Source organism: Hirundo rustica, chromosome 9, assembly GCF_015227805.2.
Source record: "Hirundo rustica isolate bHirRus1 chromosome 9, bHirRus1.pri.v3, whole genome shotgun sequence".
Classification (NCBI taxonomy): domain Eukaryota; kingdom Metazoa; phylum Chordata; class Aves; order Passeriformes; family Hirundinidae; genus Hirundo; species Hirundo rustica.
In genome coordinates this window covers 17,405,195-17,428,665 of record NC_053458.1, presented here as the reverse complement: position 1 = coordinate 17,428,665, position 23,471 = coordinate 17,405,195, and the positions used below count along the sequence as shown (strand labels likewise).

At 40.5% G+C, this 23,471-nt stretch overlaps 1 protein-coding gene across 4 annotated transcripts in view; it reads right to left on the bottom strand.

The window, feature by feature from the left end:
- SLC44A3 (solute carrier family 44 member 3) overlaps positions 1 to 22,672 on the bottom strand; it is a 40,742-nt gene extending 18,070 nt beyond the window's left edge. For 3 of the 4 annotated variants that reach the window (XM_040072282.2, XM_040072283.2, XM_040072287.2), the window contains exons 1-10: positions 22,602 to 22,672; positions 22,306 to 22,413; positions 19,605 to 19,747; positions 19,024 to 19,160; positions 17,455 to 17,548; positions 15,897 to 16,066; positions 15,279 to 15,368; positions 14,552 to 14,676; positions 12,825 to 13,011; positions 5,077 to 5,242 (exon numbers count right to left, since the gene is read on the bottom strand). In XM_040072282.2, coding sequence (XP_039928216.1) covers positions 5,077 to 5,242; positions 12,825 to 13,011; positions 14,552 to 14,676; positions 15,279 to 15,368; positions 15,897 to 16,066; positions 17,455 to 17,548; positions 19,024 to 19,160; positions 19,605 to 19,747; positions 22,306 to 22,413; positions 22,602 to 22,628 — 1,247 coding nt within the window. In that variant the 5' untranslated portion in view covers positions 22,629 to 22,672. Of the gene's footprint in view, positions 1 to 5,076; positions 5,243 to 12,824; positions 13,012 to 14,551; positions 14,677 to 15,278; positions 15,369 to 15,896; positions 16,067 to 17,454; positions 17,549 to 19,023; positions 19,161 to 19,604; positions 19,748 to 21,869; positions 21,988 to 22,305; positions 22,477 to 22,601 lie in introns of those variants that run through there. The other variant, XM_040072284.2, reaches the window with a different exon arrangement.
- Between the last annotated feature and the right edge of the window lie 799 nt (positions 22,673 to 23,471).

Here is a 23,471-nt window from a genome sequence, read left to right as displayed (position 1 = left end):
AGCAGTTGCTACATTTATTATTTTTGACTTAAAACCAGGGGAACAGCTTGGGAGATAGTGGAATTTTATACTGAATAAGGAAGTTTGGGGTTTTTTTAGAGTCATCAGGTTTCTGTGTTAGAAACACATGCATTTTAGTGTGGATGAATTATTCTATTCATATTGAGCCATTATTTTTTTTCTCCCCAAAACACTTCCTTACATATGACAGTGTCAGTTTGATCTCAGAATATAAATTATTAAGTTTCTGCAGGTTGAAGGTTAACAAGTGATAAGAAACACAGAAAGGAGAAAGTTTATTCCTGTGTTAAAAATGTGCTTGATACTGAAGAGAAAAATGAAGAGAAGGGTTTTGATATTTATAACATAACTAAATAACAAGCAGGAATGTAAAAATTTAAAGCTTAGTTTACATAAATTTTTACATATTTGGATGGTTTTCCACACCTCATTTCCCTAGCAAAGGACTTAGCACAGGAACAGGGTCTGACAAGGATTTTGCTTTGCCTCCAAACAGATTAGAAAAAGAACAATTTTTCCTTGTAAATCTGGTTCAGAGTAGGAAACAGGAAAGAGGATAAACACAGCAACAAGTGATGGTTATGACTATAAAGAAACTCAAGACTGGCTCCATCACACACCTACTCCCACTGCTCTCAAGGCTGAATTTTCACCCACCTTTGTGCATTATATGGCTGCAATCCTGAAGTGACTTTAGCACAAGCATACAATCATTATGCAATGGATTTTGTGTATGTGAACTCCACTGTATGTGCACAAGGTATCTGGGAATCTGCCTGACTGGTTGCAAGACTGAATAGAGCCACAGCTTGCTTTTCCTCATTGGGATTTCTGTTTTATGTTATCACTAGATTGTTCAATTTACATATAACACTACTATTCCAAAATCCTGTGGACCTGTATTCAATACCACATTATATTTTAATAATTTTATTTCTTCACTACTGTCAATTGCCTTCATTTACTTGTGAGCTCTGTGACATTCAGTATCTTCTTTTAACACTAAGTAATCAAATGATCACACATGCATCTTGGTTTTCATTCTAAAAACAATTTTTGTAAGAAGAAAAAAATGTCTTGACATGCCCAAGAGACAGACACTTGAATGGGAGAAAAGGGTATTTCTTTAAAATCCTCTTCTCTTAAGAACTATGCTTACAGTTTTCTTCACTCATGCTGCACCAATTTCAAAGACTGTCTAAAAATAACCTCAGTATAAAATAATTCAGAAATGTTAAGGAATTAATCCTCTCAAGTAAATACAAATCTTGATTTTTAAACAAACACAATAAATTACAGGATTTGTGATAAAACAGACATTATGAGACTAACGGAGACCACACAGACTGTATTTTCTACTGCCCTTTTACCTCATCTAAAGCCACATGGGACAGGTCTGACTACATACACACTGGTGGCTCTTTTAGTTCAAGTGCGTAAGTAGGGCAAAGGAGGTCCATAAATATTGCAGATACACGTGAAGAGGAAGCCTTTAAAAGCTTGTTCTAGACCATCTCTCAGTGACTTTGGCGCTCATCCACAAACCTGCATTTTTGACTTACTGGGAGAGATATGTATTTCACTTCTCTTGGAAATTGTGGTACTGACTCCCTTAGTCAGGTAGATAACCCCAATCCTTAATTTCAAATCTGTGCAGTGATATATGTGCACTGGAGCTACTAAAGAAGCTCAGACATGGACAGGACTGTTGGGGAGGATGAAGCTAGAAAGCCTTATAAATATGACTGCTTAGATTCTGAGAATGTGAAACCTATAAGTGAGATAGAATTGAAAGCAAGTTTCGATGTCTGAGGTGTCCTAGTTACTGAATGTCTGGGAAAACAATTATATGGCCAGCTGAAGGTTACCTGCAGATAGGTCCAAAGGTCAAATGGAATGTTCTGTCTCACCCCCCAATGTATGGTTCATCCCACACCTGGAACCCTCCCCTGAAGTATCAGGTATCTGTAACCCCATTGGCCCAAGTCTTGCTCCAGCCCACCTTGAAGCCCCCTGATAAGGGGTGCCCGAGGGGCTGGGTTCTCTCTTGGACTCTCTTGCCTGGCACCCTGCCCCTAGGATCTTCCCCTTGGAATTTCCTCTCCCTACATCTCCCTTCCCCTGCTCCATACCTCTCCCTTCCCCCACTCCCTAAGCCTTGCCATGAGTTGCGCCTGGCAACTCTAAGCAAGGCCTCACATCTTTTATAATAAACCTCATCTTCTAAAACCTAACTTCAGAGATCTCTTGTCCACATCCATCCATACCGTCCTGGAGCCCGAAGCAATATCTACACAGGACAGTGATGCCTGTGACATGGGTTGAGTTACTATATCACCTTCCTTTACACCCTGAGAAGGGCAAAGGCTCGTCTCCCTGCAAAGGTAAATAAATATGTAACACTGAAGCACACCAAGACGAGAACCTCATGTAAAACAGCAATTGTAACTAAGAAGGGTTTTTAAAAGACTGAGCCCTTTTCACCAGTTGTAAAATGTAACAATTAAGCAAAAAATTCTAAATATTTTTGTTAAATTAATGAAATCTTTTGTGTGTTCATGTTTCATCTAAAATAAAAAAGGCAAAATCCAGTGACTTCGAGTCACGCTAATACAGGCCTAGTATATGTAATCTGTAAAGCTAATCCAGGTAGAACTACCCCCTGCCCACCCTATTTGCAACTCAGCTGTGGTTCTTGGTCGTGCAGAGCATTGCTGAGTGTGCTGTGGAAGGAGATTTCCGCATGGGAAGGCCGTGCCATTTCCTCGGAGCACTTACAGGACAAGAAGAAAGCCTGTGCTGTAAGATCCCATAAACAAACTCTTGTGACATGCTTTTATGATGCTGCCCCAGGGAATACATTAAAAACCCACAGCAGACAAGCTCAGAGTTGCTGGAACAGCTCGAGATAACCCTTGCCCTTGCTGGTGTGGCTGCTCCTGTAGCTAACCACCCTCTCCCCATTCCTGCACTGCTCTGCATCTCTGTGGATCTGTGCTGACAGCCTAAAGGCCAGGACAAGGAATTACTACCACAGAAAAGCTGCATTTCCCCTTGCAAGGAACTCTCTCTACACAGTACAGGTCACCTGGCAAGCAAGAAGAGAGCTCAGTGGTATTGTACAAAATGATAGCAGTACAATTGGGAGCAGGAACCTTCTGTACTTGGCAGCCAGTTCCTGCAGCAGTAAAAAATAGCTGGAAAGCGGAAGCCCCTAGTAGAGCAGTAAATGTCATCACAGTGGTTTCTACAGGTGCTTCCCTGCTCTGCATGAACAAGATATGGACAGTGCCTTTGCCTTGGGGATTTATGTGGTGTATTGCACCAAAATGCACTGCAGCACACAGGCCAGGAACTCAGCAGAACTAACTTACTTCTCACGAACTCAGCAGAACTACTTTACTTTCCTGTACTTTCTCAAGCCAATTTAAATGAACCTTTAGTGCCTCAGCATTCAGCTGTTAAACTGAGGTGCATCAATGTGCTTACAAGAAAAGAGCAGCTCACTGTCCATAGCAGCACAGCCGTGGGAATTCCAAAGCTTCAGAAGGAAAAAAAAGAGGTGACGTCAGAAATGAGAGTTCCTCCCTTTTCAGGTCCTATTATAGCATGTAAAATAGAAGGGTGAGACTATGTCACCCTTTACTCTTTCAAAAATATTTCAGCTTTTATAAAAGCAATAATTTAGGTTTTATTTACTCTTACCTAAGCACCGTTTCAGTGGCACAGCTGTTGGGTAGTTAATTCTCTCAGGGACAGGCTCCTGATACATGTGTTAAACTTTGTCCTGCCTCAGGTTTTTGCATGGGATGATAAAACATTGCTTAAACCAGGGGTGGGCACTTGCTGTTCCTAGATCTCCCAGCCTTGCTGCTTTGGCTGGAGCAGCACAGCTCCACTGGCTGCTGCAGGAGAAGCCCAGGGAGCCAGTCGTGGAAGCAGAGTCTGTGCTGGTGTCTGCTGGGCAGTGGGGAACACACCACTTGGAGACCTTCCAGCAGCAGCCTCTTGATCCTTGACTGAAACACACAAGGATACATTCTGGAGACCATCCACAGAACCCTGCTTCCTAAGCTTTGGAGAAAGCCAAAGCCCTTCCCAGCTGCACAAGCCAAATGGCCCTGGGCAGCCACCACCAGTTCTCCAAGGTCTCCAGGCTCTCTGGCAAGGCTCCCCACCTCAATCTCACATCAACTTCCTCAAGGGTTAATTTTTCAACAAATTGAGGTTATTATGATATTTCTCTAATACAAAATGAATACTTGACTTAAAATTCCAGAGTTTTTCACAGATCAGAAAATCTCATCACTGGCCATAGAAGAACAGAGCACTGAGGATGAGAGAGCTCATAAAAGGGTCATGAGGAAAAATTTTATCAGGAAAATGCTCTCTTCATTGCCAAAAAACTCAACAACATACTGTGAGATTTAAGTCTTCCCCTGCAATGAGTGCATAAACACAATTTAATTTCATTTTACTTTTCCTCATTTCCTCCACATTTACATTCCAGGGTATATAATATTCAAGGAAGTTTGTTTGCGTGTATTTGAACCTTTTACAGTGTTAAAGCATTTATGGTTAACTGAAAATATCTGCTCAGAATGAAAAAAGTATTAGACCAGCAGTTATGCAGGCAGAACAAATGGAAACCCAGAGCAGGGATGAACACTTACAAAGAGGTCAAACTGCCCATGAAATTACAGAGGAACGATATAATTGCTTCTCATTTGGAGCTAATACAGTCTCCTGGAAAAGGGTGGAACGCAGCCTATGCCTTCTGAATGGTAATTCCCCCAGAGCCAACAGACTTCTAATAGCTTATATCAAGGCCCAGTTTGTCCCAGCATCTCCAGCAGCAGGGGTGAGTCATATTAATATCATGCACATTGGATAATCTTACTCAAAATCTTGCAACCAGCAGCATTATTTTATAGTAAATTTTATTCCAGATATTGACATTAAATGCAGTCTAATTGAGACTATTTTTCCTAGAAAAAGATTGAAAGTAAATGCTGGAAAATTTCCAAAACGATGAAGGGGAAATTCTGCACTCACCTGTTGAAATAACAAGTAACCACTGCCCCAGCAATCACCATTTGCTGACAGGCAAGAATGAATTCACTAGTCCAGATAAGGCCAACGAAGTGATACCATGCCATGTAGCAAATTCCAGACAGAGCTCTGTATTCTACTTGTCCTCCCGAAGTGGACTGTGCAGTACCTGAAGTTGGGATTACATTGTATCATTATAACATGCCAGACAAGGAGGGAAAGGGGGGACAGGGACAAATGAGTACATGGGAAGTGCTTCTGTCCACGTTCTCTTAATTTCTCTTCAGTAAAGTTACAAAAAAATAAATTAGATGTTATTTAATTCTGTCCAACAGAGTTAGAGTAACAACATTTTATAATTCAAATTGGATTTTGAAAAATAAAATCTCAAGAAAAGTAAAAGATTGTTTAAATTGGAATTGAGACACAGCTACCAATAAAAGAAGTAAAGCTACATATTATTACAAGATATCTGAGAAGACATTACTCAAGACTTGGGTAATCAAATAGTCCAGAAGTAAATGAAATCTTAATTTCATTATTCAAATTTGAAATAAATGCACAGTTATGAAATACTTTAGGGTTTTTTTTGTTTTTTTTTTTAAGAAGCGGAAGAGAAAGAACGCAGAAAAATATGAAGGATACATAACATACTGTTGCAGCAAAACAAAACAAATATTTTAATTGTTATTACTAATCAGAACCGTGGCCATTAGTTTTCTGTTCTCTACACTTTGCAATCTTTGTGCAAAATACAGGCACAAAAATGTAGGCTCTCTGGGGGAAAAAAAAGGCAGACATCTGTATGGTAGTACATGCTCCAGTGTTACTACTGTATCTAGGAACTCAGCCAAATTAACTTATTCAAGCTAAAGCCATTCCTTCCACTTCTGTTACTAACAAAGAATTTATTCCATATTTATAGATGGCTTTTCACACAAGGTGGCAGCAACTCAGATTCCTCAACAATCAGAGCTTTCTCTGTGCAATCCTATTTGTGGCACTTGACTCCGAAGGCTAGTCAGGGGATTGTGGCATTAGGACCATTTTGTCCTAGTAAAAGGTCTCTAGGTTCCTAACATGTCTTTTTTTTTTAACCAAGTCTTAAGTCTATTAACCTTAAAGAGAAACATGTTCACCAAATAAAACAATTTCTGGAGGTGAGTAGTTTCTTATTCCAACTCCATGAAAGAAATAAAGTGAGACAGAATTGGCTATTACTGCTCAAACAGCAATATAACAAGCTTTAATACTTCATGTATTCATTTGGTGGAGTTAGCAGTGTTAGATTTACAGCTGGACTTGATGATCTTAAAGGTTTTTTTCAAGCTAAACGATTCTATGACTCTGTGTTCTCCTACAGGACAACACACCACCTTCAGGTTCAAAAATACCACATATACAAAGCTATCTAGGAAATACTTCCTTTCTGGCCTGTTTTTCTACCGCCACAGAATTCTTACAAGAATAACTAAAAGTAGAAACAGTAAATATTTGTTTCAGCAATACCATCAGGTTTAGACAAGCATTTTTAAGTTTTCAGAAGCAAGGTCTTTTTGTCTGTAAATTAAGAAAAATAACCATCTACCCCACAGTAGCACTGCAACATTATTTTAAAGTGCTTTGAAGGATAAAAAAGTGCTACATGGGTATACAAATGCAAACATATATTCTCGATGTTTTCTTCTGAGAGGTTAACAATATTGGCTGAACAGGCAAGCTCTCTCCAGTGCTGTATTGGTCATTCATAGAAATACTGTTGTGCTCCCAATATATTCAAATGAATTTTAAGTCTGTGAAGTGCAAGGTATTTGATGGTTTTAAAAAGCTACTACTCAGCTCTCTTCTCACAAACTCTTGCTCATTCCTCCCCGTCCTGTGCCTCCCTGGTTTTAAGTTTGCAAAAGTGAGGGTTTTTTAAGGGGAGTTTTTGAGGATATAATAATTTACTAAAGTCATCAAAACAAGGCACTATATAACTCTGAATTTAAGAGATTTTTCATTTCCAATATTTCTTCCAGAGGCTCTAAACTGCCTTTTTCTGCAGCACATACAACTAGCCAAATACGCTCATTATCCACAGCTCTAACTAAAGGAACTCAGGCAAACAAGATGTCAGTGAGATACAAGGTGTCCTACCTCTCCATTTTCATGTAAAGACATTATGCCATTTGGTAACAGAATCAAGGACATTTTCCACCATACAATCCACCTAAACATTTCTTTTTCCAAAGTGGACCTTTTCAGGCTTTGTTTCTGTAGTGGTGCATAAAGACTGATAAATGCACATATGGCAAATTAATTCTGTTTGCTTTTTACCAGTCTACTGAAATAACCACCTGCAGTAACAACTGCCAAAGCCAGTAATGGCTTTGTCTTTCCTGGACAACCTTACACTCGTACATGTGTACAGTGCTGTGCTCAGCTGCACAGAAATCAGGCAGAGCCACCTGTGAGTTCACCTTTGCTCACTTTGCTGGTCAGGTATGGTAAACTAGTTTTGTTACTTCACAAAAATCTGTTTAATGATATAAACATCTCTGTCTGTTTCCCTGTCTTCTGAGCCTACCAGACATGCAGAATTTTGTCAACAGAACTACGTGCAAGGGTGAGTTCCCCTATCAGCATCTCAGATAAACTCTAAAGCTATCCTAGATGACCTGTTTAGAAAAGTATATGCCATTTTCCTCATCACTGTACTATGATCTATCTGTTCATACAAACTAAACTTTTTCAACAAAGCCCTGAAATACAGTTTAATCTGTCAATAGAATATTTTTCTCCGACAACACAATCATGAATCTTCCCAGTGTACCATACACTCTTAGTGATAACATTAACAACTCAGTAAAGAACTGAAGTCTTTACTGAATCACCAAATCTGGAGGCCTTTGATCAGTACAAGCGTTGATCTGCTGCCAATACTTCAAAAGAAGTGATGTTAACAATGCAAACAGGCACAAGTGTTTGCAGCAGAACCCAGGGGAATTTCTCCGTGGGACTCGCAGCCCAGTGCTGCTCTGGCAGCCAGCACAGCAGTGCAATGAGGCATCAGTCAGTGCTGGCTGTGTGCAGTATTTCCAGCTACATTTTGGGACTGCCTGACTTAGGTCAGATGTCCTAGCTCAGCAGCTGCTGCTGCTGTGAGGTTTTGCTGATGCCTGCAGCAACAGGCGGTTGTAAGAGACAAAAATTCCTGGGAAGTCTAGTCCAGCAATTTCCTTATCACAAACAAGGAGCCACTGACAAGAAAATACTGAGAGCCTGTTTATCAGTTCCTGTTAACACGAAAATATGTTGTGCCTCTCCCACTGCCAAGCAAGGAGAGGTTCTGGAAATCATACACTGAATCTTAGTGTTTCCTGCAACGGAACTTATTTTGTTATCTTTAGTGTTTTTTTCATGTAAAAGTATTTACAGGTAAGCTACCTGATTGTAATTGGAATTTCAAGGCCCCTGCAGGAAATACATTTTTATTGCTCATGTTGCTGCTGCACAGCTTTATGTGGCAGTTCTGCTGCTCACTTGCTTGTAGGATGCACCTTCATTACACACACACACAAAAAAACCAAAAACCAAACAAAAAAAAAACCACAAAAAAACACCCCCAAAACCACCTACCACCTTCTCATCCTACATCCACAGTATTTACACCATGTGGACCTCACAGCTCCTGCAGTCTGGAAAGTTGAAAGACATGCTCTGCTGTGCCACATGGCCACTTCAGTTGTGCAGTGAAATACCCACAAATTAGCAAACAATAAAACCTCAATAACCCTAAGACATATCAGCTTTTCCAAAGAACAGCTGAATTCCATTCCTAGCCAGCTAATGGTTCTAACTGGTGCCACTGCTTGTGCTACCTAAAGTCTCATGAAGCCTTGGCACTTCTCCTAGCATTCTAGGTCTGGAATTTGCTCAGGCACTGCTGCCCTGACAGATTCTGAATTACCAAGGTACTTAGGCAGGTGCCTACCCTAAAATGCATAAGTAGTCCCACTGATGCTAATAGGATTATCCATGTGTTTCAAATTAGTCACATGCGTAAGTACCTTTCAAGTGCAGGCTATAGCTTTCTATAGCTCCCAAGAAGTTAGCTTTTTTCCTCAGAGAAACACTAACTTTTGGAGGAGATGTAAATAAGGTGCCTGCATGGTGGCATAATGATCAAGTGTACCACAGCTGAAGTGAGGATCAAGTGCTCCAGAACCACTGAGGCGCAGAGACACCATAAATACTGTATAACTAGTGCACATTCAAAGAAAATGTTAAAAGCAGGTGCAGCACAGCAGCAAGCCGATTTCGTTTACCCATCTTTCTGTATTAGATAAAAGACTAGTGTCTTTGTAAACATTTCAATTTTTTCAGCTTTCCTGGTATATTTGCGTTTAAAATACAGCCTGCACAGCCCCAGAAAATATATCTGTGATAAGAAAACGACAAACTGTCAAACCCAAGAAAATCACCACCTGTATTTTACAAGCTGAATCCTACACAGGCAACTATTTGTCAATGAGGAAAACAAATCGCCCTATAAAAGAAAGCGTATCTTCGGAAATCTTCAGAGAAGTACTCTCAAGCGGTGCAAAAAGTCCCCCAAACTCAAAATAAAATGTTTTCCACTTACAGGGCAAATGTAGAAAACAAATAAATAAAACAAAGGTGTCCCGTCAGTGCACTATCAACCGTACTGTATGCATTTGTCGTTTCAGCACGTGTGAGTACGTCGTCCTAGAACAGCAAAACAACCCCCAACTTCTCAGATGGCGAGCTGCTTTACCACACAGCATTTCAGAGGACTCATAGTTGGGTTGGAAACTTGAGAACAGCCTAACGGTGCGTTCTCGGTACCCAATCTCGCGCGGCGTTGGCCGCCCGCGGTCCGAATGACACCCCGGGTGCGCGCTCGGGCAGCGCCGCTGGCGGGGCGCGGGGCCCGACGGGCGCTCCCGGGGCCGGCCCCGCCTTGGCCCCGCGCCCCCCCGAGCGCAGCGGCGCCCCCTGGCGGCACAGAGCGGCCCCGCCGCCATGGCGCGGGGCAGCGCGGAGCGGCGGCGTCCCGCCCGCGTCCGTGCTTGGCTTTAACTGAGAAGGGATTTGGGTTAGTTACCGAATGGGCTCTTGTAAACGTTAACGTGCCCCGAACGGGAACAGCTTGTGACGACTGACATCTGCACTAAAAATACCTTGCCAGAATATCTCCTATGTTTTACTAGGTCGCTCGTACAAGCAATATATTGACAGTTAAGTGCCTGGAAAGGACCTTCTCTTCTTATGCTAAATCTAAGAAAAGTCAGTTCTTCCAATCTGAAACTTTATCATCACACTCCTGTGCAGCAAGCTTATGCTGCCCTCTGTACTGGACTGTTTGCATCACTTGCTGGAAACATCAGCATTCCTATTAAGCTAGGGAGAAGACAAAAATATAAAATACCTTTGAGTCAGAAGTTGTGTGCTGCACTATGAATTTAACAGCAGGTCATAAACTGTTTGGATCCTACTCTCCAAGGCAGAGAAAAAAGAAAAAAAAAAAAAGTTGAATGAAAATGCCTATCAGGAAACATGGAATATAACTAATGAAGGGAAATGGCACAACATGGAAAAAGCAGTTTTCACTGGGTTTTACTCCTCTGTGAATATATGTGGAATTTGCTTTTGGCTATAATGTGCAAGTCACTATTTTCCTGCAAAGTCTGTAAAAGCATCCAGAAAATAACCAAATGTTTCCCATCCTGCTCTTACAATCGAGCTTTTTCTGCCACATGAGCTAAAATATTTCTACTTTTCTAATGACTGCTGCATTTCCAAAAGCTTTTGAATACAACAGACTCAGCTGGCATTTTCTAAATTTAGATATAACAAGGGCAAGCTTTACATCATTATGTGCGCATATTAACATCAAGTCGGCTTGATTTAACATCAAGAATGTAATATTTGCTCTCATAGTTCTTGCTAATTATATATTTAGAAAATGTGTGTGTTATAATTAATTCTATTGTTCTGTTACTAAAATTGCTACAGTTAATGTTTATCTTAAATTGTATCTGATCCAAGCAGGTGCATGAAATGAACAGTTTGTTATAGCTCAGGAGATGCTCCTTTCTATAAAGCATGGCCTGAAGCAGGTATAAGGTACCCCACAAGGCCAGTTTCAAAATTACCTCTGCCTGTCTGATCCATACATAAATAGCATAAAGATTTTGCAGACAAACTAGCAACACAGAACTGTGTCCAGCACACGATGCTGCTTCTGTATTGGGAAAAATCTAACTCAAAGTACCGTGGAGAAGGAATATTCATGACATCTAAATCAAAGGACATCAGGACTACTTAGTGAGGAGGAACAATTCACAAACAGACTGCAGGTCAGACATTTGGCCGTGCTAGGTCTGCCCCTTTTGCAGGAGAAGCAGGTTAGCAGCTGCATCTAGCAGCCACTCCCAACAGACATGAGCTATTCAAGGCAGCAGAAACAGACTGGCACATCTGCATGACTCTCCAATGAAAGCTGGAGGAAAACAGATCCCAGTCTAGCCTAAGCAATGGGTGTGATTTGCAATGCCAGCATGGACAGCTTCTCATGTTAGAAGTGAATTGGTCTCTTTCTAAAGAGCCAGAATCAACTGACATGGAAGCAGTTGTGATGGAAAAGGGGTGAGGTACCCGATCCATAGAGGTAGGGAATACAGCCAGCTTTGCCAAATGGGCTCTACTATGGAAAGGCTGGAGGCTCTCCTGGCCCAGCAGAGATCTGTAAGCCTGTCCTAAGAAGTTACTGCAGTCTCTGTCTTAAGCCATGGTGGAAACACCAAGTAAAATGGTAACACACAAGCATTTGAGGAATTAGGCTGCATTTGGCAGTGATTGTTGTGTGGGAAACCAAGTTTCTGAAGAGAGAAAACCCATAAACAATGGTCTCTGTCCACATTAATTCTACATCAGCTTTGACCTAAAGGATAACAACTGGCTCCTAACAGTGGCCCTAAAGGTTTAAAATTAAAAAATACCAGCTTCAAATCCAAATGCTTTCAAGGTCGGAGGCTGATGTGTACATGAGGAGTTATCCCCAGAGCTACACAGAGTTCAGCTTCACTTCTTTGGGTGATGTTCTGCAGAAGAACTATGTCTCTTTCACTTGGATGGCATGGAGCTGGGCCAAGGGATAGCATCCAAATTACCCTGGTTCAATCACTGACAGATCTTACAGTGGTATATCCCTAAGTAATACAATTTCCATACTAAGGATCTGTTCTGACAAATCTTTCATAGTGCTTGACTCTTTCCAGAGAGCAGCTCCTCTGCAACTGCAAGAACCACTGGATTAATCTAAACACTGTTGCACTAGTCCAAATGATAGCAATTGTCACTGAACTACTGCTCTGAAGCAATGTTCTGCCACTGTGATATTTCTACAGTTTTTATAGTAAGAAGAAACAAAGGTCCTCGTTTTGTAACAATTGCACTAAAAGCTGTCTCCTTGTTACTTTCTTCATTTAAGTACACCAAACATATACTCTACCTACCACCATCTTTAGCAAATAAATGAGAAAGAACAAAACTCAGGTCCACATATGGAAGCAAAAGGGCAATGTAGAAGACTCCCACAAGCAGGAAATAGAATAAAAACAGCAAGTAACTCAGCTGTGTAACAATGCTAGCCCACATTTTGTACACCAACAGGTTCCACGTTTAAAAGGAGAACTTAGGAAATGGATAGCACTCAGTCAAAAACACAAAAAGCATAGACTTACCTGCAGTTCCTAAGCTAAGTAGTACAGCAACCCAAAATACCCAGAACACAATGAGAATCAGAAAGGTCCAGAGTGGTTGGAAGAGGAGGAAAGGAATTCTGCCAATGATTTTACCAACAATTCGAAAGAGCTGTACAGTGAACTGAAGCCTCTTTCTTAGTACAAATATAAGGGAGAGCAGAACAACCTGTTACAGGAAATAAAAAGACAAATGGTTGGGGATGTGGGATCAAAGGATACAGATTTCACAAAGACTTGATAGCAAAGAAATTTATACAATCTTACTACACATTAGAAAATCCTCCCAAAACACTGCCTAAATTCTCAAAGGGCCTGTGGATTAAAATCTTGTTTCCTACAGCAGTTGCTGCTGTTTTTTTAAGCAAAATAGGATTCATAAAACTTCAATTCATCTAATGGAAACAGTCCGTTTTGCTTTATAGTAAACATAAATGTACATTACACATACACATTACTTTCAAGTACCCTGCATGTCATGAACTTTTAAACTTTCTTTCTACTCAGAGCAGCTTGCCACTGTTCACTTTCACAATGGTAGGAGAACTGGTCCTTTCCTGCAGTCCACAACCAAACTAGTTTGAGAGCTATGTATGTAAGGGAGCAAGGGAGACATAAAATGAAAACTTGTTTAAATAAATTCTTGTCTTCCTAAAGTAAAAAACCCAACCTGCCAGTAACAAAACACTGAGTCATAAAGCCCACAGTATCCCCAGCTCTTTGTATGTGACAGGGAACTATGAACAGCAATTAAAAGAGAGGTTGAAATCTTTAGAACAATAAATACAACCAGTGACTGTTGCTTCACTAGTTTTCTTGCCCACTTTAGAAAGAAGCCACCAGATCTGAAGAGAAGCATAACCTGCAGCAGTGGATGTTCCCACAGTTCTGCAACAGTCAGATGTACTGGAACACACAAGCATTCAAGGAAACTTTTTCTTACCTCTTTAATGTCAGCAGATATAGAAAGATCATAACTTATAGAGGATGTAAAAAAAATCTGATCTGTGACATTTATATTTGTCACTCTAAACTGTCAGACTGTTCATATCTGGCAAGTTCCACATGGATCTTACTCATCTCTAAGAGAACAGGACAATCGCTTTGACAAATATCTCATGAAGTAAAAATTGACTGTACCCTCAAATTGAACAACGTCTCCTTTTAACATTGCAACATCAGAGTGAAAAAATAAAGAAAAAACAAGAAGTTGCAAGCCACACTCAGATTTTCTGTTGTAAAACAAGGTCAGTGAGAGAAAAACAGAATTTAACCCCATAAATTGAGGTCTAGGCACTGCTGCCCATGTTTCACTGCCTGTTTCATTGTCTAAGAGCTGCCACCCCCTTCTCCTGCTGACAGGGTGGATAAATCCACAGATCTCATGTTCATACTCAGCCAGTGCCCCTGTGTTTATTTGACATGATCCTCCAGTGAGCTGATGTAGAACAAAATGGGGATCAAACACAATCCTTGCAAGTTTTACAATGAAGATATAAAATTATTTTTGTAATTTTGATGGGGGCCTAAAAAATCTAGTTGGAACTAGAGATCTTTAAGGATCCTTCCAACCCAAAACCATGCTATGATTTTATTCTCATTTTCCAATTTGAAAATAATTAGGAATTATTTTTATTGTTGCAGAAGTACTGTAGTTCAAGTTTTCAAGTTATAGCCTCTGCCATTGCTTAGGGTAAAACGCTACTTACAGTAACTATTGTTGAGAAGATGGCATATCCAAGTAGGAACTTTACATTTTCCTTTTCTGTTTCCAGTTCCGTGCTGGGATCATTCCTGTAGTCGTAATGGAGCCACCAGAGAACACCTGAGACAACTGGGCAGAGCAGAGCAGCGTGAGGGCGGGCAGGGCACGCTGATGCCAGCCTGGCCTCCTTTCCTGCTCTGCTGCCCTCCCCACTGCCCCACACTCAGCTCGGGAATAGTCAGTGAGCAAAGTGAGCCACAGGGTCAGTGATCAGAGAAACTTCCCAGAGTTGCCTGTCAGCCTGAGGTAAAACCCCAGCAGAGCATTTGGATTTCTTGCAGTTATCCTAAGGCTCAGGCATGTAATTTCATTGTGGAGATACAAAGCCAACTTTCATGGAATGACCAGCTTTTGCCAGACACATTCCTATGGTTCTCCCTTCCTAAAGCAGGCAGTAGAAGAGTTCACCAAGCATTCTTTGAAACGCTAGCATTTTCATAACTGCATTCATCTGCCAAAAGAAATGTTGTTTCTAGGCATCTATAAAAACAATAAACCTCACCATCATCCTAACACCCAGCAGCACAGCACAACCTTGACACCCAAAGGCGAGCAGGACTCAGCTTGGAAATGACTGTGGTAAGATGAAGGTTACTGAAGATGATCATGGAAATAAAGGATAGCTGTTTGTTCAGCTGCTAATCCTTCAGTGAAACAGTAAATATACTTACACAACAACCCAAATACAACCAGTGCAATCAGAGTATGGACGAGGAGGGTCTGAATGAATCTGAAGGCTAAAACCAGGATCAAAGAGAAGGCTGAAAAATATATAAAATAAGTTTGAGTGTTACAACCCTTTTTATTTTAAATATAAATCCAGGGTTCTTGTAGAATTTTGGTTTTTATTTTTAAACAGTAATCTTAAAAACAACAGCATTTAGTAAAGCTGACAACCTTTTTAACATTTAAAGCACACAGTTACCTCTAATTTAAATAATAAGGAGCTTATAGCTGATATTTCATCATGGGTACTAGCATTTTAATAACATTTTATGTAAGAGTCAAGTTCAAGTATTCATGCTGATGTCATTTTTTTCATCAACAATTTCTTACAGTCCCCCAAAATGAGGTATATAACCATGTCACGGAGCACAGAATCTGATAGAGATCTGAATTTCACCAGTCTATTAAATTCTTTCTGATAAAAATCTGATCACTCGTCCTTAAAAATAACTCTGCCCAGAAAATATGAAAAAGTCGACTTTTTAATTAAACATATAGCCTTGTAATAAATATTTTAACCTTTTAATTGAATATTATTATTCACTTTTTACTTAGAACCTTACCTAGTGCAAGAACACTCAGTCCTATCACAGTATCTCTTCCTGCCAATATTCCACTTAGAATTCGTTGAAAAACATCCATTTCATTAACCATTCTTATTAGGACAGATGCATATTTGGAATAGCATTCAGGATTTTGTGGAACACATCGATTAAATAATGGAAAGGGCTTACTGAAAGGTTAAAAACAAAAGTGGTAAAAAATATTAATTACCGGACAAACAGTTTAAAATTCACAGTGATCCATCCTGCCACTCTCCACAGGGAGCATTCTGCTATAAAGAGTAGTTTTATGTATCATCTGCAAAATAAACTCCTAATAGTGTCATGCCTGGATCACTATACCAGAACAGATCCATTCAAGATCAGACTGAGGAAAGAAATTATTAACTCTCCATTAACTGTCACCACCAGCACATAGCTCCTATTCCCATTCTAGTCTGCCTTCACTTGCTTTGCTCTCATGTGTTTCTGTAAAAACAAAATTCATGCTAACATAGCTGTAATATATGCTGTTGTAGGCAATTCTAGATCACAAACACTTTGTATTGTTTTTATGATATTTGAGCATTCTAGAGGCCACACCAAAGCAATGCTCACAAGGTGCAAGTAATGACACCAAATATTTATACAAAATTATTTGGCACCCCCAGCAAGCTTCTTGCATATATTTCTTGTCCCACTTTAGCAGTGCTGCCTTACAACAGTCAATGGCATACTCGTACCTGAAAAGGACAGGTTTTGCTATCAACAAAAAATATTTCACTAACTAGATTTGCTTCTACTATGTAATATTACCGTGCAAGATGAATAATTTTGCTGAGTTCCTTGACAAACTGAAAAAGGTCTAGAAAGTTGAGGAAATAAGTGAAATATGACATTTTTTCATCAATTTACGTGCTGTCCTTTCATCCGCTGGATGTAATGTTTTCACATGTCTTCTACTCTCCTCACTTTGTTCTTCCATTTCCTGCTGTTCAGAGCAGGAGTTAGCTCTGCAAACACAGATTCCAATTCTCTGCTGTATTTTCATGACACAGTGGAACTTAAAATCATGGGTTTAAGAATTTTGACTCACAAATGCCAAATTTGACAAAGACAGCAACATCCACAGATTTGTGCTTCAAGCCATCTGGCCATAAAATTATTCTGATGGAAATTTCTGGGCTCAGGAGAAGAGGCAAAGCTGAAGACCACATCCTCGGCATTGAGGGAGAAAGCAAAACTGCGCAGGAGCTAAATTGTTCCTCATATGAAGTGCTTTTTCCTAATTTGGAGGGGGAAAATTCTCTAAAGGGTAGAGGAATGGAAGGAATGCAGTTCTTGTTTATTCTGTGGAACAGGACACTGGCATGTTCACAGGCACATAAAAGAACTTGCAAGGATACATGGACAAAAAAAAAAAACACCAACAAAAAAACAACAACAACAACAAAAAAAAACCCACAAAGCAAAACCATCCTGTCTGTGAAGCATCAAGCCAAACACAAAACGTGAGAGTAACAATGCATAAGAAGCTGTTTGGACTCAAGGAGATTGTGAAGTACCCAGTCATCCTTACCTTGGTGGAACTGGCAGTGTGGGACACAGCTGAGCTGCCTTTGGATTTAGTGTGTAACTGGAAACATTCAGGTTGTAAACGCAAAGAAAAGAACCTAAAAAAGAAAAAGATAAAGAAAAAAACAAAACCCAGGATTAGTAAAAAATTGAGAGAAAAAACACATTTGTTTGCACTTATGATTTGATCCCTTAGCAGGCCATTTTCATCCCTGATATTCCAGTGGGAATGTGAATAACAAATTAGGTAGTCAAGTAAATCTAAACCAATCTCTGCAGAATCTTTATCTTCTAGACCTAACTACAGTAACCACTTCTGTTCCTGGAGGGCAGGCACATTGTTCCACAGTGCCATGCTTGGCTACTAATCCTTGCTTACTAGGAAAAGAGAAAAACCTGAAACAATGGAAGCTACAATAGAACTAGGCCCTCCTGAGTTAGAATAGAATATATATATACACACACCTATTTTTATATATATATATCCAGAAAACTAACTTGTGCTGGGATCTAGGTGAAATATTACCAGGTACTCTGCTAACAATACTCTGCTCCATTAGACAGCACTTCAGGGAAAGAAAGGCTGGATACATCCCAACCATTCAAAATGCAAGACGTCCCTCTGCCTTGATATAAACATGTAAGCAGTTTTATCTGGAATTTGATGTAATTATGTTTAGTTAGACTGAAAATACTTATATACTCTCACAGGTGTTTACAGCTTTCAGCACATACAAAATTATGTTAAAACAAATTAAATTAAAACAAATATTGTCAATTTAAATAGCAATCCCTGCCAAATAAAACATCAAAACAAAACAAAAAGAATGGGATACTGACCTCCAACAAAAATAGCCAAAAATATTCATATGGCCTGAAGTTTATACATACCCCATGAAATAAGGCTTAGGCTACAGATTATTTTATTTACATGTAAGACACGAATAACCTGGAGCCTCTTTGACAACAGCTACTTCTAACAGCATTTTCATCTTGAACACCAGAATCAAATAAACTTTCTAGGTATGTCCTGGTTTTGCTGGGGAGTGAGTGGCTGTGTGGTACTTTGTTGCTAGCTGGGGTTAAACAACAAAATTGAAGAGCAAACATTGGGATCTGATGTCTAGAGGGCTAAATCCACTTTTGTCTTTATGGAATTAATAATTCCCCCATAGTTTTAATTACATTTAAAGGAATAAATTAGACAAGAGTCTCAAACAGCATATGAACTCTGGTCACCTACTAGCACCCCCACCAAGTTTCACTAGTTCATTCTCAGCAGTCAGTTTTCTGCTACATAATCTCAGCACAGTGCAGGGATTATTGAACAACTTTCTAATTTGTAAGAGAGCTGTAAGAAATTTCTAATTTCTAAGAGAGCTGTAACATTTCTAGAAACTATGGTTTTGAAATAAAGCAGAAACAGGACATTTTATTTTCTGTTACCATGAACTCTTCAGGAAATTAATGGTAAGATATGACTTCCTAGTGTAAGAAACATAATAAAAACAAAGTGGAAGCTGCTCAACTGTTCTACAGACACACTAAGGTACTCATATTTCCTGTGGCACACCATTATTCCTTGCAAAACTCTGGAGATCTTCCAAAGAGTTGAGTTGCTGCTGTGGACAACTTGACACACACAAGGAAACTGAACTGATTTTGAGGCTCTGTATTTCCAGGCTGCATGAATTCAGAAAGAACACATACCTAGAAAGGAAAAAAGATCCTCTTCTCAAAAAACAAGCTTTCTTGGTTTTGTTATAAGTTTAAATTCTGAACCTTCTTTCCATCTTTTTAAAGTGCTACAAAGCAAGTGAAAGTTTTTCCAGAGGAATCAGTGGGACAACTGGGTACTTCAATGTGCAACATCCTTAAGTAGGAAGATTTGCCCTATAGAATCACTGTCTCTTTGGCTGAGGTTCCATTTAACATCCTCTTTAAGAAGGCAGCTGCATAAAGCATAACAATACAGCACATTTTCTAATTCTATCTTTTTATTTCCACTCACTCTTTTGCACTATTCCCACCTTTTCTGCCTTTCAATACCACAGTGTATAGATACACAGATGTAGATGACTGACAGCTACAAGATGTATGTTTTACTACATTCACAAACATTTGATTTATTTAGACATCATCTGATGTACTTACTTTTTATTAGTCATGTCCAATCCAGAAAGATTTGCCCCTTCTACAGGAGCATTCTTCCGACCACATATGTTCCCAAAGCTGTCATATCCAAGTACAAGTCTTTCTGCAGCACCAGCCACCACAGCATAGCCACTTATAAACATCTGTTAAAACAGTTTTTTAATGTGAAAGCATGCTACTATAGCTTTTCCTTCCTGTTCAATAAATACTCCTTTAAAGTCTTACATTTTTTCCTTCTGGTTGCAAACAGTTCAATCTAAAATTCACCCCTCTGCACAAGGCCAGAACAAGTCATATGGGCAAGTTTAGCCCTTCTGCTTCCTTGGAGCTTTCCCTCATCTCTTGTTGAAGGTATATAAATTAAGCAGAATATAAATTATTATATTATTATTCTGCTTAATATAAATTAAGCAGGATAATACAGGAGAATAAAGATAGAGGTTCTGATTAAAATAAGAGGAAAGCATTACTAAGGTGGTAAACACTGTCCCTAGTGATGTTCATGTGTGTCACTAGGCAAGATCACTCAAATGGTGACTTTTCATGTGCTCAGTGTGTCTCATTTTACAGGGTGACCTTCAAGACACACTTAGGTGAGATAACTGCTGCCATGATGGGCCCTTAAAGCTGCTAGCAAATCTAATCAGGGGTATTTTTAAACAAAAAATGTAGTTAAAATGAAGATTACCTGAAGTCTCAGGAAGGAGCACTCTTTAATGCATGTGGGAAAACCTGGGGAAAGCCACACTGTGCACTTAGGTGACACTGCCCTGACCTTTTAGTTGTTCTGCTGTCAGATCAAAGTTCTAGTAGATCATCTTCCTGTAAAGCCCAGAGGCAGCTAAATATCTCTGCTGGCCAAGTAGCAGCAATCCTTAGTCAAAATAAAACATCTTGTCTAGGAATACAGCTTAAACCCTCCTGTACATCATGAGGGCCAAAACAATCCTTGGACAGAACCTTTGCAAGTGCCAAGGGGCAGCAATTCTTCTGTGAAACTGGTGAAGTCATGGGGATTACCTTACCCAAGGCTTATCACCCCATCGCTCCAGCTAGGGAAGAACTCAGTGATGCAAGCTTCTCCTCTGTCCCATGGGGTGCAAGCCTCATTTCACACACACCAAGGACAATCACTAAGCTCTGTGGCTATGTGCCAACCGCTGGCAGCAGCAGGACATCTCCGTCCCACATTAACCCCTGCTGCTTTGAATGAGCGTGGCTGAGTGTCGGCTGTGCTCGAGACAGACTGCACACATCAGATCCAGCACAACTGCCTTCTCACTTAAGCTTTAGAGCCATTATTTGTTCTTCTGCTTCTAGTACTTGTGACTAAAGATTGGATCTGGACAAAAACATGTCTCACACACAAACATGTACAAACGTGGTTCTTTTGTCCTGAGAGCAATATCATTTTTACTTATAGCAGGCTCTTATTTTGCACTCTTAATTAGTTCAGAATTAAAAAAAAAAAAAATTAACATAACAGGCATGTTAATGCTGTCTCAATAAGGATATCTTTGTAGAGACTCCTCAATTCAAATTAACATACTACTTGTGGATGTGATTGGTTACACAACCAAAATACTTCCAGATCCAGTTTGTTTGCAGAGCAAGTATTTGTTAATAATTAAAATGTTCTCAGAAGGAAAACAAAAAATAAGCTGGCACTGTAACTCAACTGAAACAGCTTTCTGACATTCCCTCTAAATATGGGCATTACAGGTCCACTGTGTAGGTAATTTTCTATTTATTTATTTAGGCGCAGAATGCTGTATAAAAGCCATAAATATTGTTAAGCAACAGAGTAATAGCTGCAGGGGTGTATCTACACACGGCCATGATACCCATTTCCACAGAGCTATTAATGTAATTTCATTTTTTTTTTTTTTTAACTGTGTGAACAAATTAGTGTCATTACATTTTCTTCAATGTTTTAAAAATAAGACCAAACATGAGAAAACAAATACATGTATGCAATAACTATTTCACAGAAAGTGAGCAATAAAAACAGTGAGAGAAACCAAACAAAAATCCTAAATCCTTACCATTTGACAGGTTTCATTTGTGGCATCCTCTCCACTGATCAAAGCACTAAGCATTAGACAGCAGGTAAAAAACCCCTATCCTGCTCACAAAGTTCACCATCCATTTATGCAGTATTCAAAATGTGTAGGTAATATTCTCTATCAGCTTCCATTTAAAAAGTCACTATTACATGGAATTAAAAAGTTTATTTATGAGAATCCTGAGTAGACTAAGACATACCATTAAAAACCCCATTCGAGCTCCAGAAAGACAAAGCCTTCTCCCAAAAGCTTGCACTCTTTTCTAAGACAGTGACTTAATGTAGCATCAGATGGACACATGTTGCAAGATATCAAGGCTACAATGAATAAGTAGAATAAAGAGCCCAGTCAGAGCCGGGACAGATTTAAAACACAAACAAACCAAACAATAAATAAATAAATTTAAAAACCCACCACCGAGCCCTGTGTAAGCGTATGGGCAGAACTTAGAAGTGGGACAGACACCACAATAAAGCACTGCACCACCACGAAGGTAAGATCCTCCTGGGCAACCCCGGGGACCTGTGCCTGTGACAATTTGAGTTTAGATTTAGCGTAACACTATGCAGACCCCCATTAACTTTGGATCTGATTAGTCCTTCCAGGAAAACAAACAAACAAACATGCGTTCTTACCAAACCAGCCCAGAAAAGACAGAAGAGGAGCAGCCAGAGGGTGTCCGTGCATTTTCTGTAAATGACCGGTCTCCATTCCTGTCGTTCAGAAATACTATCTCCACAGTCCTAAACAGAGAAAAGTCCAAGAAAACAACAGAACAAACTTCCCGTGAAATTAACTCAAGTTCCAAAGGGCGGGGATTTCAGCAAGCGCGTAACTCCTGACTCTCAGCGCCGACCCCCCGGCAGCTCTCTGCCGTGGCGAGGTGCGCTGCCCCGCGGCTGTCCCGGGCACGCTCCGGCCCGGCGCTCACCTGCCGCCGGCCCCCGCGCCGCTCCATGGCCGCGCTCTCCGGCCCGGGCCGGGCAGGGCCGAGCCGTGCTCCGCGGGGGCGGCGGGCGGGCCCGGGGCTCGGCGGGGCTCGGCCGCAGCGGCGCGGGGCCGGGCCGGGCGCCCAGTGGCACCGCCGGCGGCTCCGCCCGCCGCTCTGGCCGGAGCCGCGGGGCCGGCGGGAGGGAGGGAGCGGCATCGCTGCCCCGGGGCGCTCCGCTCACGGGAGAGGCGCTCGAGGGCTCCGGCAGCTCCTCCACAGCCGCGGGTTTCTATGGGGCCTCCGGCCAGGGCGGGAGGTTTATATTTCACCCTTCATTAGCTTATTTCTGAGAACAGCTGAAGATTTGTTGCTGCCGGCACAAAATGGGGGCTGTTCGGTCCTGGAAAGCCCGCTGACGCTCACACCCCTTTGGCTGTTCCAGATGCATTATCAAGTCAGTCAGTCAGTCAGTCATAGATCTTTTTCAGCTTCTGTTCAGTTGTTGGTACAGTACAGGTACGTTACGCTGACACGCTGCATTATGCTATACATACCTCTCATCTATGTCCGTATTTATTTTGCATGCACAGGAATAACCTGCAACAGCAGGAATAACACCGACTAAGGTCAATCCTTGTAATTCAGATGAACAAGGAATGTGGGAATTATTAGCCACTTTTAATAACGTGCTTTCTCTGTGCTGTCCCTGTTGCCTATTTATTTTTATGTTCACTAAATTCAGCTTGATAATCTAGAGAAGATTACAAATTGAAAGCATGTTAAAAGTCTGGGTTTGTCCTCTTCCTGCCAGTCAGCAGAACAAATAAACATCCTCTTAAGAAGTAACTCAACATCTGCAACTGCAATAAA